The sequence below is a fragment of the Balaenoptera ricei genome, chromosome 21 (genome assembly GCF_028023285.1).
Source record: "Balaenoptera ricei isolate mBalRic1 chromosome 21, mBalRic1.hap2, whole genome shotgun sequence".
Taxonomy (NCBI): domain Eukaryota; kingdom Metazoa; phylum Chordata; class Mammalia; order Artiodactyla; family Balaenopteridae; genus Balaenoptera; species Balaenoptera ricei.
The window spans coordinates 31,731,863-31,759,182 of NC_082659.1; the positions used below are offsets into that span (position 1 = coordinate 31,731,863).

General features: G+C 35.3%; 1 protein-coding gene across 1 annotated transcript in view; it reads right to left on the minus strand.

Annotated features, from left to right (window-relative positions):
* Positions 1-27,320, minus strand: part of ADAM32 (ADAM metallopeptidase domain 32) — a 193,975-nt gene that overhangs the window by 101,847 nt on the left and 64,808 nt on the right. Inside the window, exons 10-11 of the mRNA XM_059909354.1 lie at positions 24,750-24,831; positions 4,672-4,808 (exon numbers count right to left, since the gene is read on the minus strand). Coding sequence (XP_059765337.1) covers positions 4,672-4,808; positions 24,750-24,831 — 219 coding nt within the window. The remainder of the gene's footprint in view (positions 1-4,671; positions 4,809-24,749; positions 24,832-27,320) is intronic.

Here is a 27,320-nt window from a genome sequence, read left to right on the forward strand (position 1 = left end):
ATATTTAAAATAAAATAAATAAAAGTAAAATATTTAAAATAAAATGGGGAACACAGTAACTATGTACTATCTTTGTATGGTGATATATAACTAGACTTATCATGGTGATCATTTTGAAATGTATAGAAATATCAAATACTACGTTGTATAACAGGACTAACAAAACAAACAAAAAACTCATAGAAAAAGAAATCAGATGTGTGGGGGAAGGGGAACTGCATGAAGGCAGTCAAAGTCACAAACCCCCAGTTATAAGTAAGTACTAGGGATGTAATGTATAATATTATAAATATAATTAACATTGCTCTATGTTATATATGAAATTTGTTGAGAGTAAATCTTAAGAGTTCTCATCACATGAAAAAAAATTTTTCTACTTCTTTAATTATTTATCTATATGAGATGATGGATGTTCACTAAACTTATTGTGATAATCATTTCATGATGGATGTAAATCAAATCATTATGCTGTACACCCTAAATTTATACAGTGCTATATGTCAGTTATATTTCAGTAAAACTGGAAGAAAAAACAGAATAGATAAATTTTATTTTTTATATGCATTACAAACTAAATCTACCTAAGAGAAAGTTTTGAGCTTCTGGGTGTGGTTGTATGTAAATTCTTGCATATACAGAAAAAATATGGTTATGTATGTGTATGATACCTCTGCCTAGGTGAAATACAACTGAAATAATGGCGTGGAGAAAACCAAATATCCATTTATGTAAATTCCCAGATGTATATCAACAACTCTTCAAACTTCTATTTCCTCTATCCTTCCCTTGACCAAATTAAAACCAAACTCTTTGAAAGTTTGAATCTCTTCTATTTCAATGGTTTTTCAATGTTTATTCATAGGTTTGTACTACATATATAATATGATAGATAATTCATTGAATTGTAAGTTGTTTGAAGCAGGAATTTTGTCATCTTTATGGTTGGTATCACTTATTACCTGCACAGTTCTAAGCAAACATAGAACCAACTGTCTGTTGATTCTTCCTAATAACAACAAACTTTTGTTAAACAGACTGTACTGTGCTTAGTCCTGAGCTTTCTCAAAGATTTCACAGAAATTGTATATTAATCAATATTTAACATAATTATGTCCATATATCACTAATAAAAATAACTTCAGACAATATTTCCATAAGATGAGTCACTCTCCACATGCAGTACAACTTTGTAAGGTAAGGAGGTAACTGACATTTATTGAGCGCCTATTATCAGCCAGGTATTTTATTCACTTGATTATTTAATCCTCACAACAAACCAGAGAGGTTGGTATTGTCATCAACATTTTATAGAAACTGAATTAAAGTTTAGAGAAGCTAGAAACCTCCTCAGACTCAGATAGTTTGTACATTAGCGGGATCAGTATTCACACACAGTTATCTAAGACTTCAAATTCAGGTACTTCTTACTCAAAATTTCATCTCTGAACAGTAAATAATTCAATAAAATATTTACTATTAAATATTAATAGATATTTTACTATAAACCATAAATTTTGATGATCTTAGTGAAGAAAACTTTTAAATAAAAAAACTGTATAATATTTTTGATCTGGGAACTATTTATAGTTAACTGTATTTAATCCCTAATTATTCACCTTTTTGCTGCCCATATGGCAGTTCTTAACTAAGAATGTGTGTTCCCAAAGTTTACTTGAATCAATTATCTGAAGTTTTTATTAACATTCATTTGGTTGCAATTTTGCACTCTAAATTCTAATGCTATGTTATTTTGCTCCCAAATTATTTTATAAAGGCTTATTGAAACTATGATATAACTAGCCTAAGTTCTATATTCAAAGAACAGAGAAATTATGTGACAGAAGGAAATTATGCAAAAAAAAGTTGTACTCTCTACCATTTTCCTGAAGTTGGGATTAGCACTTGACAGCATTTTATAGTATTTCATTTTTCTTTCAGGGTCTGTCTCTTGTCTACACTTCTTTCCCAACATTCCATATTCTCACTGTTCTTGTGTATCCCTACACCACCATTTTAATACCTCCTAGGTCTTTCTACTCCTCAAATAAGAAGAGATACCAGCACACTGATAACTTACTTGATTAACTGCATCCTCACAACAACTGTGAGATGTACCTATCATGATCTTCATTTTTCAGATGAGAAAAATAAGGGATAGGAAAAATAGCAAACAAGTGTAAGATTCCAAAGCCCACATTCCCCTCAATGTATTCCTTACTCCAAGATGGTATCTCCTCTTCCCCAATCAAATTCCCATAGCTTAATAAAATTGGTCTTAGTAAGAAATTAAGAGAAAGCAGTAAGAATAAAATAATTCAATTTCTTTGGATAACTGGTAACTCTATACTCCTTCTAAGTGTTTTTGCCTTTTTGTAAAATGATGCAACTGGATAGGTAAGCAAACTTTCACCATGAGTTTTCCCTAAGTTCCTACATTCATAGCTTTTGCCATTTTCTGTGCTCTTTCCTCCCTCCACTTCTGAACTCATTTGTTTGTGCAGACTATGTTAAAAGTTACCCACTTTTAAAAAGTAGATATAAATTGCATCATCAAAATAATATACTAGAAGTATTACTGAACTAAAGAATGAAGTTTGTACGAATACATTTTAATGTTCTTTTGCTACTTGGTTTAAATTAATTCCAGTATATTAACTGTCCTCTATATGAAGTCAATATGGAGTAGAGAAAATAACAAAAGCTTTGAGTTAGATAAACCTGTTGACTAGTACCAATCTTGTAACTTATGAGATTTTAAGCAAAGTGATCAAACTCTCTAAGTCTCAGTTTTCTCATCTACAAGATACGGATAGTACCCATCCACTTCTTAGGGTTGTTATGAGGATTAAATGTTAATAAACAAGTAAAGTGCCTAATTTAACTCTTTGGCTTATAGTGAGTACCCAATAAATCATTGGTGACATTACTGATATCAGCTGAAGTTGGTCACTTATTGTCTGTATATCCAATGTAGAGTCATTTAGGCTCTCTGTACTCCAGGGCTTTAAAAAAAAAAAAAACACACATGGAAAAAGACAAATGGAAATAATAATATTTGCCTTATTTACTCACATGCCTTCTTTGAAAATTACATAAAATAATGAATGAGATGTACTCTAGAAATGCAAAAGATATATCTATCTACATTTATAGATAGATCTTATATATTCATTTATATATCTTACATATGTATGCATTTAGAATTGTTAGATTTTGTAAAAATTAAGATAATACTTGCTCTACACACATCACAAAAGTTTTTTAAGAGACTGGAGAATATGTATGAAAGCAGTTTAAATGTCATAAAGCACCATACAAATCCAAATGTTTATTAACACAGATTCTAAAGCCGGAATGCCTGGGTTCAAAACTCAGGACTGCCACAACCAGCTCTCTGACCACAGGTAGTTATCCTTTTATAATTCAGTTTCTTGTCTGTAAAGATGAGAATAATAGGACCTGCCCTAAAGAGATGTGAGGATCAAATGACTTAACATATGTAAAGTGTTTGAAAGAGTCTCTAGCACATAGCAAGCACAATGTAAATATCTGTTATTTTTATTATCATTAATACCAGACTCTGGGTGACCTACACAAAACATCTTGTCATAGCATACTTGAGAATAGTTGGCCAAATGGACAATAGGCCCAGAATGGTAATTTTCATATTGCTTATATAGCTATACAAATTTTATATTTGATTTAATAAATTTTATTATAATATATTTAATTTATTATACATTTAATTTAATAAAATTATACAATATTTTATACATATAAAATATCGTTTTTATATATAATCCATGGAGAACTAAATTGTAATAAAATGTGTGTATATAAAAATATATATGTTTGTGTTTGACCTATTTTTAGAATGTAAGAGTTAACCTTAGGTGGTGCTTAGAAGTAACTATAAAAAGAGCATGTTTTCAGAAATTAATGGCTTGTTTTCACTTTTGACTGTTGATTGTTCTTCAGTTATGAATAGGTCATACTCAACATAGGCCCTTTTTACAAATAAAAACTGTAGAATACTAATGACATCTGCTGTAGCCCTTGTACGATATACTATGTGGGGAACACTGGCAAATTTAGAAATCACTGTAACTAATCCATCACATACTTGTAGGATTTTACAATTTAAAAAACACTTTCCTATTTTATTTTCTCATTTTATTCTTATATCACTCTGTGAAATAAGAGAACAGGCATAATTATTCCCATTTTAAAGATGACAAAAATAAATCTAAGCAAGGCCTAGTAATTTATCCAAAGTCACACAAATATTATATTCTTTAGATCGTAGTTTTTCCACAACATTAATATACTCTAAAAGCAAAGCAGAAAATTTTGTCTAAAAACAAAGGCCACTTGTTTTGGCCTACGACATATTTTTAAAGATCCTTATTAAGTGATTTCTTAAAATACACAGTCTATGGAGAATTCCTTTGCTAATGTATCTTGCAGACTGGATTTGCTATCTTTGACTGTTCTTAATGCTAACCTCCCACCATACTACTCTTAGGCTTAAAATCTCATATTTATCTTTTGTGGTCCTTGGTCCATTTATAGTTAATTCGTGCTATAAGCAAATACTAAAATTTTTCACTTCAGTTATTTAAAACAAAATAAATACAACAAATAAATAAATCTTATTTTTTAAAAACTTACATGGCTTTTGGACTCATTATGCAGATGGCTCCTGAACATCGACATTTCCTTGGGTCATCATATGATATGCCCAGACTGAGTCCCAGCATCTGGGTGACAATAATTGAAAATGCCTCCAAGGTTATCCCTTTGGGATACTACATTAACAACAAAGAAAATTCAAATAAAAGACAATTCACTGAAGGGTGGTAAAAGTAATATTTTTCTAATTATGAACATTTTATTGTTTTATCAAATACTTAAGAATATGGAAATACAGTTCATTGGACAAGTAAGAAGCTGAAGAGCTTCTTATGAAATTTTATTGAGATATAAGCATATTGAGCCTATGTCTAGCTTTGCCATGATTTAACAATTGAATGCTTTAAAGATAATTCTTAAATAACTGCCATAACTATATAAAAGGGCTATTTTTACATTAGATTTTTGGCTATATGGACCATGATGTTCCATTTACCTAATTTCTTAGAACAGCTCTCATGTTCATTCAGGAGAGTCCACATAATACTCCACCTCCCAGCTCACAAAGTGGCCACGTAACCAAATTCCTCAGTTGTAAGTACGCTATCTGCTTCCTGCCAAGATTCTCAATGACACAGTAACTAGTATCAGGAGAAACCACAGAAAACAGACCCTCAGGAAAGCATTCTTGTGATTAGGCTGTCACATATTTAACGAGTGCATAAATATCTTCCTTGCCAAGGAGAAATGGGACACTGGTAATTCATGATACGCAATGACATCATCATTTCTCAAATTGTGCCAAATGTGGCATAAGTTAAGGTGCAGGTAGAGGCCAAGTTGTGAGGAACATCAAGGCACTTCACTGTTATAAAGACAAGCTATAATAAATATTTTGGGGTCAACTGGCTTCTTATGGCAGTGCTAGAGGAAGCACATTATGAAAAACAGAACGGAAAAACTGTAAATGAACAACTGACAATGCAAATAGGCAATCAGAAAGCCTCTGCAGGAGCACTGTAGTGACTATCACCTCCTGCAGTTGTCGGTTTGATACAGCTGAAGACCAAGCTCAGGGCCTAGCTATAAGTACTGTAGGGTTCCAGCTCCAATTTAACTATCAAACCTACCATGTTTGGTGTGAAAGGAGTCAGAATCTGAAACTTGGGGTGGGAACAACTGGAGTGACATGAACAAATATCCCTGGACGTCCCTTGCCCATAGAGTAAGCCTCCCTCTAAACAATGAAAGAGGGCTTCCCCGGTGGAGCAGTGGTTAAGAATCCACCTACCAATGCAGGGGACATGGGTTCGAGCCCTGGTCTGGGAAGATCCACATGCCGCGGAGCAACAAAGCCCGTGAGCCACAACTACTGAGCCTGCGCTCTAGAGCCCGCGAGCCACAACTACTGAAGCCCACGTGCCACAACTGCTGAAGTCCGTGCGCCTAGAGCCTGTGCTCCACAATGAGAAGCCCATGCACCCCAACGAAGAGCAGCCCCCGCTCGCCGCAACTAGAGAAAGCCCGTGCGTAGTAACAAAGACCCAATGCAGCCAAAAATAAATTAATTTTTTTAAAAAAGCAACAATGAAAGAGCCCCTACATTTAAAAATATGACACTTTTAATGACAATACCTGGGACATTTGTCTCATCACCCCTCATTGTCTCCAGGTCCATAATAAGAATTAAATTCCAACAGGAGTGATATCACCAAGATGGCAACATAGGTCTTTCCCCCTTCACTCCCCCTCACAAGAAGAACAACTAGCAACTATTCATGGACATCACTGAGAAAATTCTAGAACATGGAGGTGAGGCTGAAGCAGCCCCTGTACCAGAGACCAAGACAGACCTCATTAGAAGGTTAGGAGGAGCAGATATACACTGAATGCATTGCCCCTCCCCAAGACTGGTGCAGCACCACACTGAGAGGTCTTCCCAGAGCCTACAGTCCCTCAAGTGGGAAAAGGGCCTAGAGTGGACATCCAGATCCCCTAGTATTGTGGGTCACTTCTGGGAGCCCCTAAAGGATGAGTGAGATTTGACCCCTGGGAATCTGATCATGACAGAGAAGACAGGAGGGGCTTGCAGCAATCATTGCTTGGATCTTGGCAGGCCGAGTTCCCATCTATAGCACCTGTAGGTGCCAACTAGCAGCTTTGCTCATCTGCAGAGCCAGGACAGTGGAACAGTATGACAAGGGAAGTCAATGAGGTATAGGAATGCCTGATTTGAGTCCTCAGATGAAAAGCCTTGCCAGCCCTGGAACCTGATCTGCTACCCACTTCCACCCAGTCAGGGGATCTGTTCATAGCCCTGCCTAATGCCTAGTATAGCTCCCGGCTCCCCCTGACCAGAAGCCTGGTCAGAACACCTGGTAGCTGCATAGTGCAGCAACACTTGAGCAGAGTATGGCAGGCAGAGTTGATTGTTCACAGAGCAAAGCCTGTGGCACTGTTTGGCCAGGAAACTTGGAGTGCCAGTTAGATTGAGTTAAGACCACAAACAAAGAGCTAAGCTGGTTTCCCCACTACACCTGGACAAGGACACAAATTCACAGCCCTGCCCACTGCTAAATATAGCCTTCAGGAAGCCCAACCAACAAATCTAGCCAGAGCACACAGGAAGCTGTGCCACCCATTCAACAACCCTGCTCACAGTGGCACTTGAACAGAGAGCACAGCCCATGGTTTTCCCCATCTTCAGAGCAAAACCCAGTGGCCCCATGTGTCCAAGGAATTAAGGGCACAGTCTGCTTAATGTGGGTCCACAAACAATGAGCCATGCAGGTCATGTGCTCCCTGTCAGGGCAGGGAAGCGAATTCATCTCCCAGCTATTGCTGAGTAAAGTTCCCTGTTCTGACCTTCTAGGAAGCCTGACCAGTGAATCTAGACAACCACAGAGTATATCCTACTGCCTCTCTTGGGCAGGGAACCACACTATCAGTCCTATCCAACAGTTAATAGCCAGTGGTACCCCCTCCCCTGACCTCAGAGGTTGGGCAGCGGCCTTGCCCAAAAATAGATCCTGCCTGCCCAAGGACATGTCCAGAAACCTAAACTGAGCTGACTAGTGAAGAACTGTCTCTGCCAAAGTGAGCCTGTAAAGTCTGGAAGAGGAGACCAATAACTCAAACGCACAGGTGCCAAAGTAAGGAATGAAGGAGCAAGAAAAATCAGGTGGATGTGACACCATCAAATGAAACTAAAAATGCTGCAAAATAACTAACCCAAAATAAATGGAGATCTATGAAGTGTCAGAGAAATAATTCAGAATAATCTCCTTAAAGAAGTTTAGTGAATTACAAGAACACACAGAAGACCAAATGAAATTAGTAAAACAATGAATGAACAAAATAGGTTCAACAAAGGAACAGAAACCACTAAAAAGAGATATCCTAGAGCTGAAAAACACGACTGAAGCACTCAATAGAGAGCTTCAACAGTAGACTCGACCATGCAGAATAAAGAATCAGTGATCTAGAAGGCAGGAATATTTAAAATTATGCAGTCAGAGGAGCAAAAATAAAAAAAGAATGAAAAAGAAAGAAAGCCTACAGGACTATGGGACAAACACACAAACACACACACACACACACACCAATATCCATATCATGGGAATTCCAGAAGGAAAAGAAAAAGGGACAGAAAGTACATTCAAAGCAATAATGGCTGAAAATTTCCAAAAACTGGGAAAGAAATGGACACCCAAATATATGAGGCACAAAGGACCCCAAATAGGTTGAACCTGAATAGGGCTACACCAGGACACATTATAATTAAAGTGTCAAAAGTAAAGACAAAGAAAGAATTTTGAAAGAAGAGAGGAAAAAAAACAAGTTACATACAAGGGAACCCCCATAAGACTATCAGCAGGTTTCTCAACAGAAATATTTCAGGTGAGGAGAGAATGGGATTATATATTCAAAATACTGAAAGAAAAAAACTGTCAACCAAGAATTCTATGCCCAGCAAAACTGTGCTTCAGAAAAGAGATCATGATTCCCAAACAAATAAAAGCTGAGGGAGTTCATCACCACTAGACATGCCTTACAAGAAATGCGAAAGGGAGTTCTTTGAACTGAAGTAAAATAATGCTAATTAACATCATTAAAACATGAGAAAGTAGCATAAAACTCATTGCTAATGGTAAATATATAGTCAAAGTTAGGTTCTGTAATAGTGTAATGGTGGTGCATAATTCACTCTAGTCTAAAAGTAAAAAAACAAATATATTAAAAATAATCATAGTACAATATATGTTATAGGATACACAATATAAAAAATATGTTTACTATAACATCAATAACTAAAAAAAGAATAAGAACCTGAGGGAGAAGAGAAGTAAAAGTATAAAGTTTAAAAATGCTACTGAGAGGGAGGAGATCAAGATGGCAGAGTGGAGGGACCTGGAACTCACCGCCTCCCACAAATACATCAAAAATACATCTACATGCAGACCAAGTCTCACAGAATACCTACTGAAAGCAGGCAGACGATCTCATACAACCAAAGCTGCAAGAAAGATCCCCACATAGTGGAGTAGGATGAAGGGAAAAGGGAGGAGAAGCGGAATTGGGATGGGACCTGTGCCCATGGGAGGGAGCTGTGAAAGAGGAAAGGTTCCCTCACCCCAGGAACCTCCTTCACCAGTTGCGAGGTCTGGTGGGACAAATAGGGAGCTTTAGAGGTTCAAGGGGAGAGTGTGGCCCAACAGGGTACAGAGAGACCAGCACAGACCGCCCTTGCCATGTCACTGCACTTTCCACATGCCTGCTGGTGTGCGCAATGGCTGGATTCTGAAACTTGGGCTTCAGTGGACAGTCTGGGGAGAGAACTCAGTTTGGCTGTACAGAGACAGCCTGAAGGGCCTGGAGTGTGGCCCAAGTTGCAACTGGGGGTGTGTGCAGGATGGAGCATGGGTTCACCATAAGAGCCCCATTGTCAACACATGAAAGGAGGGTCATGGGTTTACCATACCAGCCTCTTTGTCAGCATGCTCACAACAGGGCGCGGTACCCACTGCCGAGGGTTTTGCAAACTTTTGGGGCACCCACACGTGGAAGTGGGGGGCTGAAATCTAAGCCAACTATCCATGCTCCCACAGTGGGCAACGGTGGTATGGCACTGGTGGGATCTCAGGCCGGCGGGTTTTGGGACTAGGACTGCACATGCATGCCGGACATCTGAGCCAATTATTGGTACTCCCATGGCAGAGATGATTCCAGGTGCCAGAAGCAGCGAACTCTGTGGACACACACACCAAGTGGCAGGCAACATCACAGAGTCACACATCTTGGTGGACGGCACCTGGGGAGGAATGTGCAGCAGCTCCTGTCCCAGAGGGAGTGCTCCAGTCCCATCTTCCTCATACTGCAGCTTAGAAATGGATCTGGGGGCTTCTACTCCAACAACTGGGGAGCCGACCCTGTCCCCAACAGGGCTGTGACAACCACAGAGCAAAGAGGAGTCTCTGCCCAACATCCAGTGCAGGCTCTGGTCACAACACCATGCACACCCCCTTATCAAGGGGACAAGGGCCAGCACACCATGAGAAAGACATGGCAAGCATCCATACCAAAAACAGCCCTTGAGCCAAAAATATTGGACTCACACAGTCTACACAGGGTCACTCCCACATAAAAACAGCCCTTCAGACCACGGTAGGTAATGGTTTCTCCTAAATTCATAGAGTCAGAGAACTATATAAGTAAAATGAAAAGGCAGAGCAACTACTCCCAATGAAAAGAACAAGAGAAATCCCCTGAAAAAATAAGCAATGAAACAGACCTCCCAAATCTACCAGACCCCAAGTTCAAAAAAGCAGGTAATAAAAGTGCTGAAGAAATTAAGAAAGATTATCAATAGAAATGCCCATTACTGAAACAAGGAACTAGAAACTATAAAAAGGAGCCAAATAAAATTAGACAAGTCAATTGCCAAGATAAAAACCGAGCTAGGGGAATTCCCTAGCAGTCCAGTGGTTAGGACTTCATGCTTCCACTGAAGGGGGCATGGGTTCGGGGAACTAAGATCCCACAAGCCACGTGGCAAAAAAAAAAAAAAAAAAAAAAAAAAAAAAAAAAAAAGAGCTAAAGGCAATAAATAGCAAACTAAATAATGCAGAAGAACAGATAAATGATCTGGAATATAGAATAATAAAAATTAATCAGAACAGCAGATTGAAAGACAAATGAAAAAAAATGAAAGCAACATATGAGATCTATGAGATAATATAAATCATGCCAATCTACAAATAATAGGAATCCCAGAAGGAGAAGAAAGAGGAAAGGGGATCGAAAATATGCTTGAAGAAATTATGGCTGAAAAACTCCCAAACCTAAAGAAGGAAACAGATATCCAGGTACAGGAAGCACAGAGGGTCTCAAACAAGGTGAACACAAACAGACCTACACCAAGACATATCATAATTAAAATGGCAAAAGATAAAGATAAAGAGAGGGTTCTAAAGGCAACAAGAGAAAAAGAGTCAGTTACAAGGGAACCCACATAAGGCTATCAGCTGATCTCTCTACAGAAACTTTGCAGGCCAGAAGGGAATGGCAAGATATATTCAAAAGTCCTGAAAGGGAAAACTTGCAACCTAGGATACTCTATCAAGCAAGATTATCATTTAGAATAGAAGGAGAGATAAAGGATTTCTCAGACAAGAAAAAACTAAAAGAATACAGCAATACTAAACCTATCCTAAAAGAAATAATGAAAGGTCTTCTGTAAATAGAAAGAAGCAAGAATCTATAGGAAAGGGAAAACTACAATAGGAAAGGCAAATATATAAAAAAGATTAAAGATCACTTAAATAAGCCAGTATATAGATTAAAAAACAATCGAAAAGTTCTGTGAAAGCAATTATAACTACAATGAACAGCAAAGAAATAAACATGAAGACGTAAAAATCACAAAATTTGGGGGAAGGGAGTAAGAAAATGTAGATCTTTTAGAATGTGTTTGAGCTCATATGACTACCAGTCTAAAGCAAGTAGATATAGTTATGGGCTAACATACTTGAAAACCAGGGTAACCACAAATCAAAAACATATAATAGATTCACAAAAACCAAAAACAAAGGAACTCGAGCATAATACAAAAGAAAACCATCAAACCACAAGAGGAAAAACAAAAATAATAAGGAACAAAGAAGAAATACAAAGTCAACTGGAAAACAAGGTTTAAAATGGAAATAAATATATACTTCTCAATAATTACTTCAAACGTCAATGGAGTAAATGCTCCTATCAAAAGACACAGAGTGGCAGACTGGATAATAAAACAAGAACCTACAATGTGCTGCCTACTAGAGAACCACATTAGGGCCAAAGATACATATAGATTGAAAGTGAGGGGTTGGAAAAGATATTTCATGCAAGTGGAAATGACAAGAAAACAGGGGTAGCAATACTCATATCAGACAAAATAGATTTTAAAACAAAGCCCATAAAGATAATCTCAAAATGGCTTAAAGACTTAAATATAAGACAGGACACCAAAAAACTACTAGAAGAGAACACAGGAAAGACATTCTCTGACATCAATTGTAGTGATGTTTTCTTAGGTCAGTCTCCCAAGGCAGTAGAAATAAAAGCAAAAATAAACAAGTGGGACCTAATCAAACTTACAAGCTTTTGCATAGCAAAGGAAACCATACAATGAAAAGACAACCTACAGACTGGGAGAAAATATTTGCCAATGATGCTACTGACAAGGGCTTAATTTCTAAATATACAAACAGCTCATATAACTCAATAACAAAAAAACCAACAAACCAATCAAAAAAAGGGCAGAAGACCTAAATAGACATTTCTCCAAAAAAGACATACAGATGGCCAATAAGCACATGAAAAGCTGATCAACATCACCAATTATCAGAGAAATGCAAATCAAAACTATAATGAGATATCACCTCACACCAGTCAGAATGGCCATCATCAAAAAATCTATAAACAATAAGTGCTGGAGAGGGTGTGGAGAAAAGGGAACCCTCCTACACTGTTAGTAGGAATGTAAATTGGTGCAGCCACTATTGAAAACAGTATGGAGGTTCCTTAAAAAAACGAAAAGTAGAGTTACAATAGGATCCAGCAATCCCACTCCTGGGTATATATCTGGAAAAAATGAAAACTCTAATTCAAAAAGATACTTGCACCCCAATGTTCACAGCAGCACTATTAACAATAGCCAAGACGTGGAATCAACTAGTGTCCATCGGTAGATGACTGGCTTAAGAAGATATATATACAATGGAATATTACTCAGCCATAAAAAAGAATGAAATATTGCCATTTGTAGAAACGTGCATGGACCTAGAGAGCATTGGGTTGGCCAAAAAGTGCCTTCGGTTTTTAAGTAAAAATAAAAGACACATTTTTCATTTTCATCAAGAACTTTATTGAACAACATATTCACCATTTTGTTCCACTACCTTCTGCCATTTTCCAGGCAACTTCATAATTCCATCTTCCCAAAACTTTTTATCTTTTTGAGCAAAGAACTGTTCCACATGTCTGTTACAGTCTTCCAGGCAACTGAAATTTTTTCCGTTAAGAAAATTGTGTAAAGACCAAAAAAATGGAAATCCAAAGGTGCAATGTCTGGTGAATACGGCGGATGAATCAGAATGTCCCAGCCAAGATGTAACAGTTTTTGCCTGGTCATCAAAGAAACACGTGGTCTTGCATTATCCTGATGGAAGATTATGTGTTTTCTGTTAACTAATTCTGGACGCTTTTCGTCGAGTACTGCCTTCAGTTGGTCTAATTGGGAGCAGTACTTGTTGGAATTAATCCTTTGGTTTTCCAGAAGGAGCTCATCATAGAGGACTCCCTTCCAATCCCACCACATACACAACATCACCTTCTTTGGATGAAGACCGGCCTTTGGTGTGGTTGGTGGTGGTTCATTTTACTTGCCCCATGATCTCTTCCATCCACATTACTGTACAGTTTCCACTTTCCACAATTTGTGTTAAAAACGGAATGTTTTCATTACGTTTAAGTAGAGAATTGCATGCGGAAATATGGTCAAGAAGGTTTTTTTCACTTAACTTTTGTGGAACCCAAACATCAAAGTGATTAACATAACCAAGCTGGGGCAAATGATTTTCCATGCTTGATTTGGTTATTTTGAGTATGTCGGCTATCTCCCACCTGGTATAACGTTGACTATTTTCAATTAATATCTCGATTTGTTCGCTATCAACTTCAACTGGTCTACCTGATCATAGAGTGTCGCCCAGAGAGAAATCTCCAGCACAAAACTTTGCAAACCACTTTTGATATGTTCGATCAGTCACAGCACCTTCTCCATACACTGCACAAATCATTTTTTGTGTTTCAGTTGCATTTTTACCTTTCTTGAAATAATAAAGCATAATATGCTGAAAATGTTGCTTTTTTCTTTGATCTTCAATATTAAAATGACTATATAAAAATTCACCAATTTTGATAAATCTTTTTTTAAATGCACACTGATATGACAGCTGTCACATACAATCTAAGAAAATTGTTTCAAATGAAGTTAAAGACAACTAAGTGCTACTACAGCCATCTTACAGAAAAAAACCGAATGAACCTTTTGGCCAACCCAATATTATACTTAGTGAAGTAAGTCAGACAGAGAAAGACAAATACTATATGATATCACTTACATGTGGAGTCTAAAAAATAATACAAATGAATCTATATGCAAAACGGAAAAAGAATCAAGGACATAGAAAACAAACTAATGGTTACCAAAGTGAGAGGGAGTAGGGAGGTACAAAGAAGGAGTATGGAATTAACAGATACAAACTATTATACATAAAACAGATAAGCAATAAGGATCTACTGTATAGCACAGGAAATTGCATTCAATACCTTTTAATAACCTATAATGGAATATAATCAGAAAAAATAACTGAATCACTATGTTGTATACCTGAAGCTAACACAATATTGCAAGCAATTATACTTCAATTTAAAAAATGATGGAACTAATAATAGAAACAGAAAAATCTATTAAAATAGTTGGAGACATCAACATCTCTCTATCAGTAATTTATAGATGAAGCAGGTAGAAAATTAGGAGGAATACAGATGACATAAAATTCACTATTAATCAATTTGATCTAATTGATATTTATAGAGTACTCCACTTAACAACAGGAACACATTTTTTTAAGCTCACATAGATCACTCAGTAAGATATGCTGCATTCTGCATTATAGAACATTCCTTTAAATATTTATAAAAATATAAATAAACCATGTTAAGAGTGTTTTCAAACTACATGGAATTAAACTAAAAATTAACTAAAAATCAAAAACAAAAAGATAGCTGGAATTTTCCCAAAATATGTGGGAAATGAACAGCATGATTCTAAATAATCACCTGGTCAAAGAAGAGTCTCAAGGTCTCTTTGAATTCAATGAAAATGAAAACACAACTTACGTGAATCTGCGGGATATAGTGAAAATAGTCATTAGAGGGAAATGTATAGTGTTAACTGAACACCTTTGTTTTTGGTCTTTATTTTCAGCCATTGTAATTTCCTAAAAGATTAAGAGCAAAAGCAATAAAAACATTGTTTGTTATAATTGTGGGGTTTTGGTCCCAAAATAGCTCAGGAAAGATAAAAGTGAAAGGAGCATCTTTTGTTATTCATAATATGCCCCTTTCAATCATAGTTCATGTTAATGACGTATTTTTGGAAAGCCCTATGGATGGAGAGGAACCAACTATTTAATTAAAGGGTGGCAACTTTCACCCTGCTCCAGGCCTCTAGTAAGGGAAGAGGGGCTGGAGATTGAGTTCAATCACCAATGGCCAGTGATTACACCAATCATGCTAAGGGACAAAATGAAGCCTCCATAAAAGAACCTGAAGGAGTTCAGGGAGCTTCTGGGTTTGTGAACACGTGGAGGTATCAGAAGTGCAGCATTCCTGAGAAGGGTACTGAAACTCGGCAATACTTCTCCCATATCTTGCCCTATGCATCTCTTCCATCTGAATGTTCCTGAGTTGTATCCTTTTATAATATTGATAATATAGTAAAAAATATATATAAGGAATACGGCAAAATGAGGAGACAGAGGAATATGTTCCAAACAAGGGAACAAGACAAAACTCCAGAAAAAGAACTAAACAGTGAGAAAAGCAATTTATAGAGTTCAAGGTAATGATCTTAAAGATGCTCAACAAACTCTGGAGAAGAATAGATGAACACAATGATAATTTCAACAGAGTTAGAAAATATAAAGAGGAACCTAACAGAGCTAAAAAACACAATAACTGAAATTAAGACTATACTATAAGAAATCAACAGTAGATTAGATAATACAGAGGAATAGATGAGCAAACTGCAGGACAGAGTAGTAGATATCACCAAAGCAGGAAAGGAAAAAAAAAATTTTTAATGAAAACAGTTTGAGAGAGACCTCTGGGATGACATCAAGCATACTAACATTCCCATTACAGGGGTCCCAGAATGAGAAAAGAGAGAGAAAGGGGCAGAGAACATAATTGAAGAAATAATAGCTGAAATTTTCCCTAACCTGGAGAAAGAAACAGATATCAAGGTCTAAAAAGCACAGAGTCCCAAACAAGATGAACCCAAAGAGGTCTACACCAAGACACATTATAATTAAAATGCCAAAAATTAAAAAGAGAAATATTAAAAGCAGCCGGAAAAAAGCAACCAGTTACATACAAGGAAACTCCCATAAGACTATCAGCTGACTTTTCAGTAGAAACTCTGCAGGCCAAAAGAGAGTGGCATGATGATATATTCAAAGAGATGAAAGAAAAAAACCTACAACCAGGAATACTTTACCAGGCAAGGTTATCATTCAGAATTAAAGAAGAGATAAATGTTTTATGGACAAGCAAAAGCTAAAAGAGTTCACCACAAAACTGGCTTTACAAGAAATGTTGAAGGGACTTCTCTAAGCACAAACAGCCATATCTAGAAACATGAAAGTTATGAAAGGAAAAAAATCTTTTTGGAAAGGCAAACATAGAGTAAAGGTGTAGATCAACTGGTTATAAAGCTAGTAAAAAGGTTAAAATATAAAAGTAGTAAAATCACCTATATCCACAATATGTAGTAAGAGATACACAAAACAAAAAGTGTAAAATATGATGTCAAAAATATTAAACATGGGCAGGGGGAGTGTAAATGCAGGGTTGTTAGAATGCATTCAAACTTAAGAGATCATTGACATAAAATAGTCATGTACATATGTAGGTTGTTATATATGAACTCATGGTAACCACAAACCAAAAACTTATAATAGATACACAAATACAAAAAAGGAAAGTTATCCAAACAAAACACTAAAGATAGTCATCAAATCAAAAGGGAAGAGAGAAAGAAAAGAAGGAACAAAAAAGAGCTACTACAATTAGAAAACAATAAACAAAATGGAAATAAATACATACTTAGCCATATTTTATTTAAATGTAAATGAACTAAAAGCTCCCAGGAAAAGAAATGGAGTGGCTGAATGGATACAAAAACAAGACCCATATAAATGCTGCCTGCAAGAGACTCACTTCAGCTCTAAAGACATGCACAGACTGAAAGTAAGAGAATGGAAAGTGATATTCCATGCAAATAAAAATGAAAAGAAGGCTGGGACAGCAACACATATCAGATGAATAGACTTTAAATCAAAGACTGTAATAAACAAAAAGAACAATACATAATGACAAAGGTATCAATCCAACAAGAAGATATAAAAATTGTAAATACATATGCACCCAACATAGGAAAACCTAAATAGATAAAGCAAATATTAACAACCTAAAGGGAAAAACTGACAGTAATTCAACATAGCAGGGGACTTTAACACCCTACATACATCAATGGAAAGATCATCCACAGACAAAACCAACAAGGAAACAATGGCCGTAAATGACATATTAGACAGATGTAATTAATAAATATAATAGATAATAGATGAAATTAATAGATTCCATCCAAAAACAGCAGACTATACCTTCTTTTCAAGTGCACATGGAGCATTCTCCTGGATAGATCACATGCTAGGCTACAAAAAATGATTCAATAAATTTAGGGAGACTAAAATCATATCAAGCATCTGTTCTCACCACAGGACATAAGATTAAAAATCATCAACAAAAGAAAATGCAAAAAATACAAACATGTGGAGTGTAAAAAATATGCTACTAAACAACCAATGGGTCACTGGGGAAATCAAGAGGAAATCAAAATATACCTTGAGACAAATGAAAATGGGAACACAATGACATAAAATCTATAGGATGAAGCAAAAGCAGTTCTAAGAGGGAAGATTATAGCACTACAAGCCTACCTCAATTAACCAGAAAAATATCAAACGATATAACCTTAAACCTAAAAGACTAGGCGAAGTATAAACAAAGCCCAAAGTTAGGAGAAAGAAGGAAATCATAAAGATCAGAGGGGAAATCAATGAAATAGAGACAAAAAACAAACAAACAAAGAAACAAAAAACAATAGAAAAGATCCATGAAACTAAGAGCTGGTTCTTTGAAAAGATTTTTTAAAATTGATAAATCTTTCACCAGGCTCATCCAGAAAAAAGAGGGAGCCCAAATAAAATCAGTAACTAAAGAGAATTTACAACAGACACTACAGAAATATAAAGTATCATGAGGGATTACTACAAACAATTATATACCAACAAGCTGAACAAACTAGAAGTAATGGATAAATTCCCAGAAATGTACAATCTTCCAAGACTGAATTACGAAGAAATAGAAAATCTAAAAAGACCAATTACCAGTAATAAAATTGAATCAAAACCCAAAAGAGTCCCAAAAAACAAAAGTCCAGGACCCTAACAGCTTCACAGGCCAATTCTACCAAACACCTATCCTTCCAAAATTTTGAAGAGGAAGGAATGTTTACAAACTCATTCTACAAGGTCAGCATCATTCTGAATCCAAAACCAGACAAAGACACCATACACACACACACACACACACACACAGGGAAATTACAGGCCGATATCACTAATAAACATAGGTGTAAAAATCCTCAACAAAATATTAGCAAACCAAATTCAACAATATATTAAAAGGATCATACACTATGATCATGTGGGATTTATCCCAGGGATGCAAGGATGGTTCAATATCTGCCAATCAATCAGTGTGATACACCATATTAACAAATTGAAGAATAAAAGTCACATGATCATCTCAATAGATGCACAAAACGCTTTTGACAAAATTCAACACCCATTTATGATTTTAAAAAAAAACTTTCAACAAAGTTGGTATAGAGGGAACATACATCAACATAATAAAGGTCATATACGTCAAACCCACAGCTAATATCATACTCAACAGTGAAAAGCTGAAGGCATTTCCTCTAAGATTAGGAGCAAGACAAGGATGTCCACTCTTGCCACTTTTATTCAACATAGTATTAGAAGTCCTAGCCACAGCAATTAGACTAAAAAAAGAAATAAAAGGAATCCAAATTGGAAAGGAAGAAGCAAAACTGTCACTGTTTGAAGATGACATGATACTATATGCAGAAAATCCTGAAGATGTCACAAAAAACTATTAGACCTAATAAATGAATTCAGTTAAGTTCCAGGATACAAAACTAATATATAGAAATCTGTTGTTGCATTTCTATATACTAACAATGAACTATCAGAAAGAAATTTTAAGAAAACAATCCCCTTTAAAATTGCATTTAAAAAAAATACCTAGGAATAAATCTAACCAAGGAGGTGTAAGAACCATACTCAGAAAACTATAAAACACTGATGAAAGAAATTGGAGACAACACATATAAATAGAAAGCTATATGGGTTCATGGACTGGAAGAATTAATATTGTTAAAACGACCATACTAGCCAAGGCAATCTACTTGGCTTCAATTATCCCTATCAAAACACCAATGGCGTTTTTCACAGAGTTGGAACAAATACTTCTAAAATTTGTGTGGAAACACAAAAGTCCCAGAACAGTCAAAGCAATCTTGATAAAGAACAAAGTTGTAGTTATCATGTTCCCTGATTTCAAATTATACTACAAAGCTACAGTAACCAAAACAGTATGGTCCTGGTACAAAAACAGACACATAGATTAATGGAACAGAATTGAGGGTCCAGAAATAAACCCTAGCTTATATGGTCAGTTAAGCTATGACAAAGGAGGCAAGAATAATTAATGGGAAAAAGATAGTCTCTTCAATAAGTGGTGTTGGGACAATTGGACAGGTACATGCAAAAGAATGAAACTGGACTACTTTCTCACACCATATACAATAAAAAAAAAACACAAAAACTTGAAATGGATTAAAAACTTAAATGTAACACCAGAAACCATGAAACTCTTGGAACAAAACATAGGAAGTATGCTCTTTGACATCAATCTTAGCAATATTTTTGTACCTGTCTCCTCAAGCAAGGAAAATAAAAGTAACAATAAACAAATGGTACTACATCAAACTAAAAAGCTTTTGCATAGTGAAGAAAACCAATGACAAAATTAAAAGGTAAACTACTAAGTGGGAGAAAATATTTGCAAACAATATATATAATAAGGGGTTAATATTCAAAATATACAAAGAACTCACACATCTCAACATCAAAAAAACCCCTGAAAACCTGATATAAAAATGGGCAGAGGACCTGAATAGACATTTTCCCAAAGAAAGCATACAGATGGCCAACAGACACATGAAAAGATGCTCAAAAACACTAATCATCAAGGAAATTAAAATCAAAACCACAGTGAGAAACCACCTCACACCTGTCAGAATGGCTGTCATCAAAAAGACAAAAACAAGTGTTGGCAATGATGTGGAGAAAAGGGAGCCCCTGTGCATTGTTGATGGGACTGTAAATTGGTGCAGCCGCTATGGAAAACAGTATGGAGGTTCCTCTTAAAATTAAAACTTGGACTGCATATAATCCAACAATTTCACTTGTGGGTGTTTTTCCAAAGAAAACAAAAACACTAATACTAAACAACATGTACCCCAATGTTCATTGCAGCATTATTTACCATAGCCATGATATGGAAACAACCTAAGTATCCATTGTTAGATGAGCGGATAAAGAAGATATGACATGTGTGTATATACATATACATACATATATATATGTATGTATATGTATACACACACACACACATACACACACAGTAGATTAATACTCGGCCAATAAAATCTTGCCATTTGCACCTACTGTATAACACAGGGAACTCTGCTCAATATTATGTAACAACCCAAATGGGAAAAGAATTTGAAAAAGAATAAATACATGCATATGTATAACTGAATCACTTTGCTGTACACCTGAAACTAACACAACATTGTTAATCACCTATACACCAATATAAAATAAAAAGTCAAAAAAAATTAAAAATAAATTTTAAAAAAATATTGCCATTTGTTGTACAGATGAACCTGTTTACAAGGCAGAAATAGAGACACAGACGTAGTGAACAAATGTATGGACACCAAGGGGGGAAAGGGGGAGGGAGGGTGGGATGAACTGGGAGATTGGGACTGACATATATACACATTTATATAATATGTATAAAATAGGTAACTAATGAGAACTTGCTGTATAGCACACGAACTCTACTCAATGCTCTGTGGTGACCTAAATGGGAAGGAAATCCAAAAAAGAGAAGATATATGTATACATACAGCTGGTTCACTACACTGTACAGCAGAAACTAACACGACATTGTAAAACAGCTATACACCCCCCCAATAAAAATCTTGCCATTTGCAAAAACATGGAAGGTCTATCTGGAGAGTATTATACTGAGTGAAATAAGTCAGACAGAGAAAGACAAATATGTATGCTCTCACTTATATTTGAAATCTAAAAACAAAAGAAACAAACAAAAGAAAATGAAAACAAACTCAGGTAGCAAAGACAGATGGGTGGCTGCCAGAGAGGAGGGGGTGGGGTGGTGGTGAAACAGGTAAAGTGGATTAAGAAGTATAAACCTCCAGTTATAAAATAAATAAGCCATGGGGGTATAATATACAGCATATGAAATAAGGTCAATAATATTAACTTTGTATGGGGACAGACAATTACTAGACTTGTCATGACTTTTTGTAAGGTATGCAAATGTCAAATCACTACGTAGTACGCCTGAAACTAACATAATGTTGTACGTTAACTACATTTCAATTTACAAAAAGATCAAATGGAAATTGGAAGAGTTATGTATAGAGATGTTTATTAAATATTGTTTGTAATGGCAAAAATAGAAACAACCAAAATTCCCATGAAAAGCATAAAGGATACAGTGTGGCATTCATATAATAAAGTATCAAGCACCAATGCAAAAAATTTACTAGGCACAAAGGATTTTGAGGACAGTGAAACTACTCTCTATGACACTATAATGCTAGATATATGTCATTATATATTTGTCAAAACTCAGACAATGTATACCACCAAAATGAACCTTAACGTACGCTGTGAACTTTTGGTGGTTGTAATGTGTCAGTGTAGGTCCATCATCTGTAACAAATGCACCTCTCTGGTGTGGACGTTAACAGTGAGGGAGGTTATGTGTGTGGGGGGGCAAGGACTATATGGGATATCTCTGTACTTCCCTCTTAATTTTGCTATGAACCTAAAATTTCTCTTAAAAAACAAAGTCTTTTAAAAATTAACTGTAATTCCATTAAATCTCAAAATTATAAGTGGAAACCAAAACAATCTATTTGCAGAATGATACAGCAGGATACAATTTATATTATGTTTAAAGCATAAAAAACAATTCTTGTTTAGAGACATATTCAATTGTGGTAAAAGTATAAGAGCTTTTAAACAAAGAAATATAAATGTTTATAAAAATATAAGTATGAAAGCTTTGTAAAAGCATCATTCCTTGAATTCAACTCCTCTAATAATTCTATCCTACATCCTGCCTCACCCACTCATTCCTATGGTTCACACTCCAGACCCTGTCAACAGATTTTTATCAATAACTGCAAGCCCTCCGTCATCTCTGTGCATCCCATATCCTGACCACTTGCTGTCTCTCCTGATAACTCCACTAGCACCTCAACTACAACAATCTGCACACCCATCAGCACAACCAAACCATGGTTCCTACGTTTTCACTGTTCCTAATCTCCTTACTGACTTCTCTCCTCCTTTAAGCAGTTCAGATTCTCTTACAAACACCCTCAATTTCCTTGCCATCCTTGCACTTCATAATGAGTTGACAAAAACACGATACATCAATCTTCAGAATGCTGAGAGAGAAGGATGTTAGAACTAGGATTCTAAACCTAGCCAAATTATCAATCAAATGTGGAGGGAGAGCAAAAGTGTTTTCATTAATAAAATAACATTGTTTGCCACTTATATACACTGTGTTCAAAATTTTTTAAACTTGAAGTTATTCTAGAAAAAGAGCAAAGAATTCCAAGAAAAGGAAGATGAAGTTTAATTTTCTGTGGCAGTTGGTTCCGCCCACAGAAGTAAAATAAGTTAGAAAAAAATTGAGAAGCTCCATTAGACCTCTTTTGGCCATCAAAGTTTTACCAGAATAACAACATATTTATTTCCTGATTCAGAGTTAATATCATTTTTATATTCATAATACCATAAAATAATATTTATTGATTTAACTTAAAAATCAACCTGTGGACAAAGTACAAAAGTTCTATAAAATAAATTATAAATTTTATAACTCTTAACAATGGATATGAGAAGTGCACTATTTTACATGTCTCATTTTTCATAGCAAATAATCAATGGACTGTGCTTAAGGTAAAAAGATTTTTTTAAATAATTAATATAAATAATAAAAACAAATACATTAAGATGGTAATGTATTATGCAATAATATTTAATATATTATATATTATTGTGTATTATATATTGTATAACATCTATAATATATAATTACATATATTATGTATATACATATAATATTTAAGAATGTTTAATATAGATTACTAATATTATACGTATTAATAACTAAAAACTTCACAATATATATGACAAATAGAGAGAGTGGGTTAAATATGTCAAAGATAATATTACCAATGTTGTCTAAAGTTTATTAATCAAAGTAGGGGTCAAAGTATATATATTTTAAATAAATAAACTTAACTACCAGAGAGTTTAAATAGAAATTATAAATTCTCACAGGACTTCATGAAGGGGATAAAGAAGAGAGTTTTGCTAACAAACTTTGCTTTCTATAGCTACAATTTAAACAATTTTACATATACATGCATGCATGCATAAATTCTGTAATAAAAATAATTGGAAGAGTATCAGAAATAAAAACATGCATGCAAAATCCCATTTTTGCAAAAACATATAGTGGGGAGCCACAGTAACAGATAAAAACCCTAAGTAGGAGATACATATTAATCAAAATGTTAACAGTGATTATTGCTTCACCCCTCGGAAGATGCCAGATTATATAAGTTTCCGTTTATGTTTCTATATGTTCTCTTAAAAATGGACATGAATAACATAAATTACTTTGTAATTTTAAAATACTATATAGTACTTAAACTTATTTTTAAAAAGGATGAATAGGTGGGGGAAAGGCTCAATGAATTACTTTTCTTTCAGTGATGCATCTAATTATACCAATAATTTATTTAAATATAAAATATTTATAAGAACTATAAATATTTAAAATAGACATAAAGGTTTCTTTTAAATATTATGTAGAAAAATTTGAAACATTTTAATGGATTTTTATCATACTTTTTGGTTGATCATTTGTTCTGATTTTGAAGTTAATTTATCTATAAGACTATTTTTCCAATTTTATACCTACAAGAAAAAAAAAATCTATTTTGGTTATAGAAATATCTTTACAGATAATTTTTCATAATGCACTCTTCTATATAAAAAGGAATACATGTGTATTTATTATATTTTTATTCCACTTTAACTTCCAAATAATTGCAATAAGACACCTGTACTTCAGAATACTATTCCTTCTACATACTTCAAAGTTTTCAGAGTGATAGAATATAAATGCAATCTCTAAATGTAAATATAAATGTGAAGTGTATAAAATATATGCTGTAATGCTGGGTAATTTTTAAATGTATTTTTTTCAAATAATAAGATTAAGTAATTACATACCAAAGCAATTCCTGCAGAATAACTGGTAACACACATCTTTCCAGGAAATGCTGCTCCCACATAATCTGGATAATCTCTATAGCTAAATAAATAAGTATATAATTATAGTTAATTTTGACAAACAATTCACATGTGATAACTCCTGCTAGTAATTTGTCTGTAGTTCATAAAATTCTAGTCTGAAGCAAATTGAAGTACAATCTTTCCGTATGTCTTTAACTGTTTCAAATTTGTAAAATAGTCTAAATTAAATGAGATTAAGCAATCTGGGTTTCTAAAACATATCCAATGGATCCAAGTTATTGATGACTTTACTGTTCTTGTGATGTTTGGTTAGGGTTACCAAAGCCTTGATCAAACATTTCAATCAAAAGTATTTTGTTGAATTACAATGAAAAATAGTTTTAATGTATGGATTAAAAGTTTTCACTCAAATGTAGAAAAGCTCACCATTTTCTCACTGGAATGATTTTATTGTTCTACAACTTAACATTATTTTTTTCTGCTTTGAGAAGAAGAGTCCATATAAACTGCCATATAATAATAGCACTATTCTCATGGATTTACATTAACTATTCTATTTAATCCTCAAATCCAGCCAGTGAATTAGATACTATTTTTTCCCCACTGAACAAATCAAACATCAGATGGGAAGTACAAGTAACTTGCTCAGGGCAGCACAGTTAAGTGCTGCTGAAGGATATGAACTTGGACAGTTTGAATCCAGAGCCATACTCTCAATCACTAAGATACAGATGCTCCAAACATATTCTGCCATCTTTAGAGCCCCAGCCAAAACGAACATTCCAAGACGTGTGTAAAAAAGCTTGGTACACAATTCTCAATTTGAAATGCCTCCTCAGTCTCAACTGCACTTCACTTCACAATTGCACTGTCTCTCCACTGCTCCCTTTTTCTGCCTCGCTGATATTGTTTATACATAAGCACTTGTTTCCAAGTATTCGCCTTTAACACCCAACTTTGGCTTTACATTCCAGTATCAAAGTATTGTTTACACTCTTTCTTCATTCAAGATAGTTCTCCCAATAGGTAAGACTTTCCCCCAAACTCTATGCATACTCCTGATGAGCTGGATTCAATAATAGCTATTTTTTACTTAATACGGCCCACCCAGTCTCCACATCAAATCAATTATCAAGATTTACTGTTTTACTTCTTCAACTTTTCTTGTATCCCTCCCCTCCTTCAGAGGTTCAGCTCCAGTTATAACTATGAATTCCGTACTCTTTGAAAATAACTATTATTTAGTCCCATGTCTCTAGGCATATTGTTTCCATAACCTAGAATGCTTTCCACCTCCTTTCACTGAATTTAAACATTCCTGGGACTTCCCTGGTGGTCCAGTGGTAAAGAATCTGCCTTCCAATGCAGGGCATGAGGATTTAATCCCTGGTCGGGGAACTGAGATCCCACATGTCACGGGGCAAGTAAGCCAGCACACCACAACTAGAGAGTAGCCCGCGCACTGCAACGAAGATCCCGAGTGCTGCAACTAAGACCCGTCGCAGCCAAAAATTTTTTAAAAATGAATTATATTAATAAGTAAAAACAATAAATATTTTTTTAAAATTCCTCAATCTGCCTTCTCACTTCTAATTTGATTGGCACTTCTGTAGTTTGGCCCTTTTGTTATATGTTACTTCGAGTCTCTCTCTCACTCTTGCTCTTGCTCTCACTCTCATTGTTTCTTCCTCCTGTAAACTATAAACAAGTAGAGATAATGTACCAACATTAATCTTCTGGAGTGACATCAGCAAGATGGCAGAATAGGAGTTTTTTAGCCCTCATCTCTCCACAGAAACAACAATTTTGACAAACACCCACAGATGTGGCCCAAGATCCAAGGAAAGGCCCCACGCCACACTGGAGCAAAAAATCCAAGAATAGACATATTGAAGAAGGTAAAAACAGTTTCACTTTACCCATGTCACCATTCCCCCAAGGCAGCACAGCTCAGTGCCAAGAGAGCTGCCTTCAGCCATGATTTCTCCCACAAGGGAAGGTGAGAGTATAGTGAATACTGCCAGCCATGCAAGATGACGCCAAAGAGGCCCACTTTTTAAACGTCCATTGAGAGATGAATGGATAAAGAAAATGTGATGCACATATACAGTGGAATATAATTCAGCCTCAAGAAAGAAGGAAATCCTGACATTTACAACATGGATAAACCTGAAGGACATTATGCTAAGTGAAATAAGCCAGACATAAAAAGGCAAGTACTGTATGATCACACTTACGTGTGGAATCTAAAATAGTCCAACTCATAAAAGCAGCAAGTAGAATAGTGGTTGCCAGGGGTTGGGAGATGGAGGAAATGGGGAGATGGTCAAAGGTACAAAGTTTCAATTATGTTGGATGAATAAGTCCTGGAGGCCTAATGTACAGCATGATGATTATAGTTAATAATACTGCATTGTATATGTGAAATTTGCTAGAGAAGATCTTAAGATTTCTCACGGCACACCAAAGAATGTTAACTACGTAAGGTGGTGTATATGTTAATTAGCTTATGATTTCACAATGTATACATATATCAAATATCACATT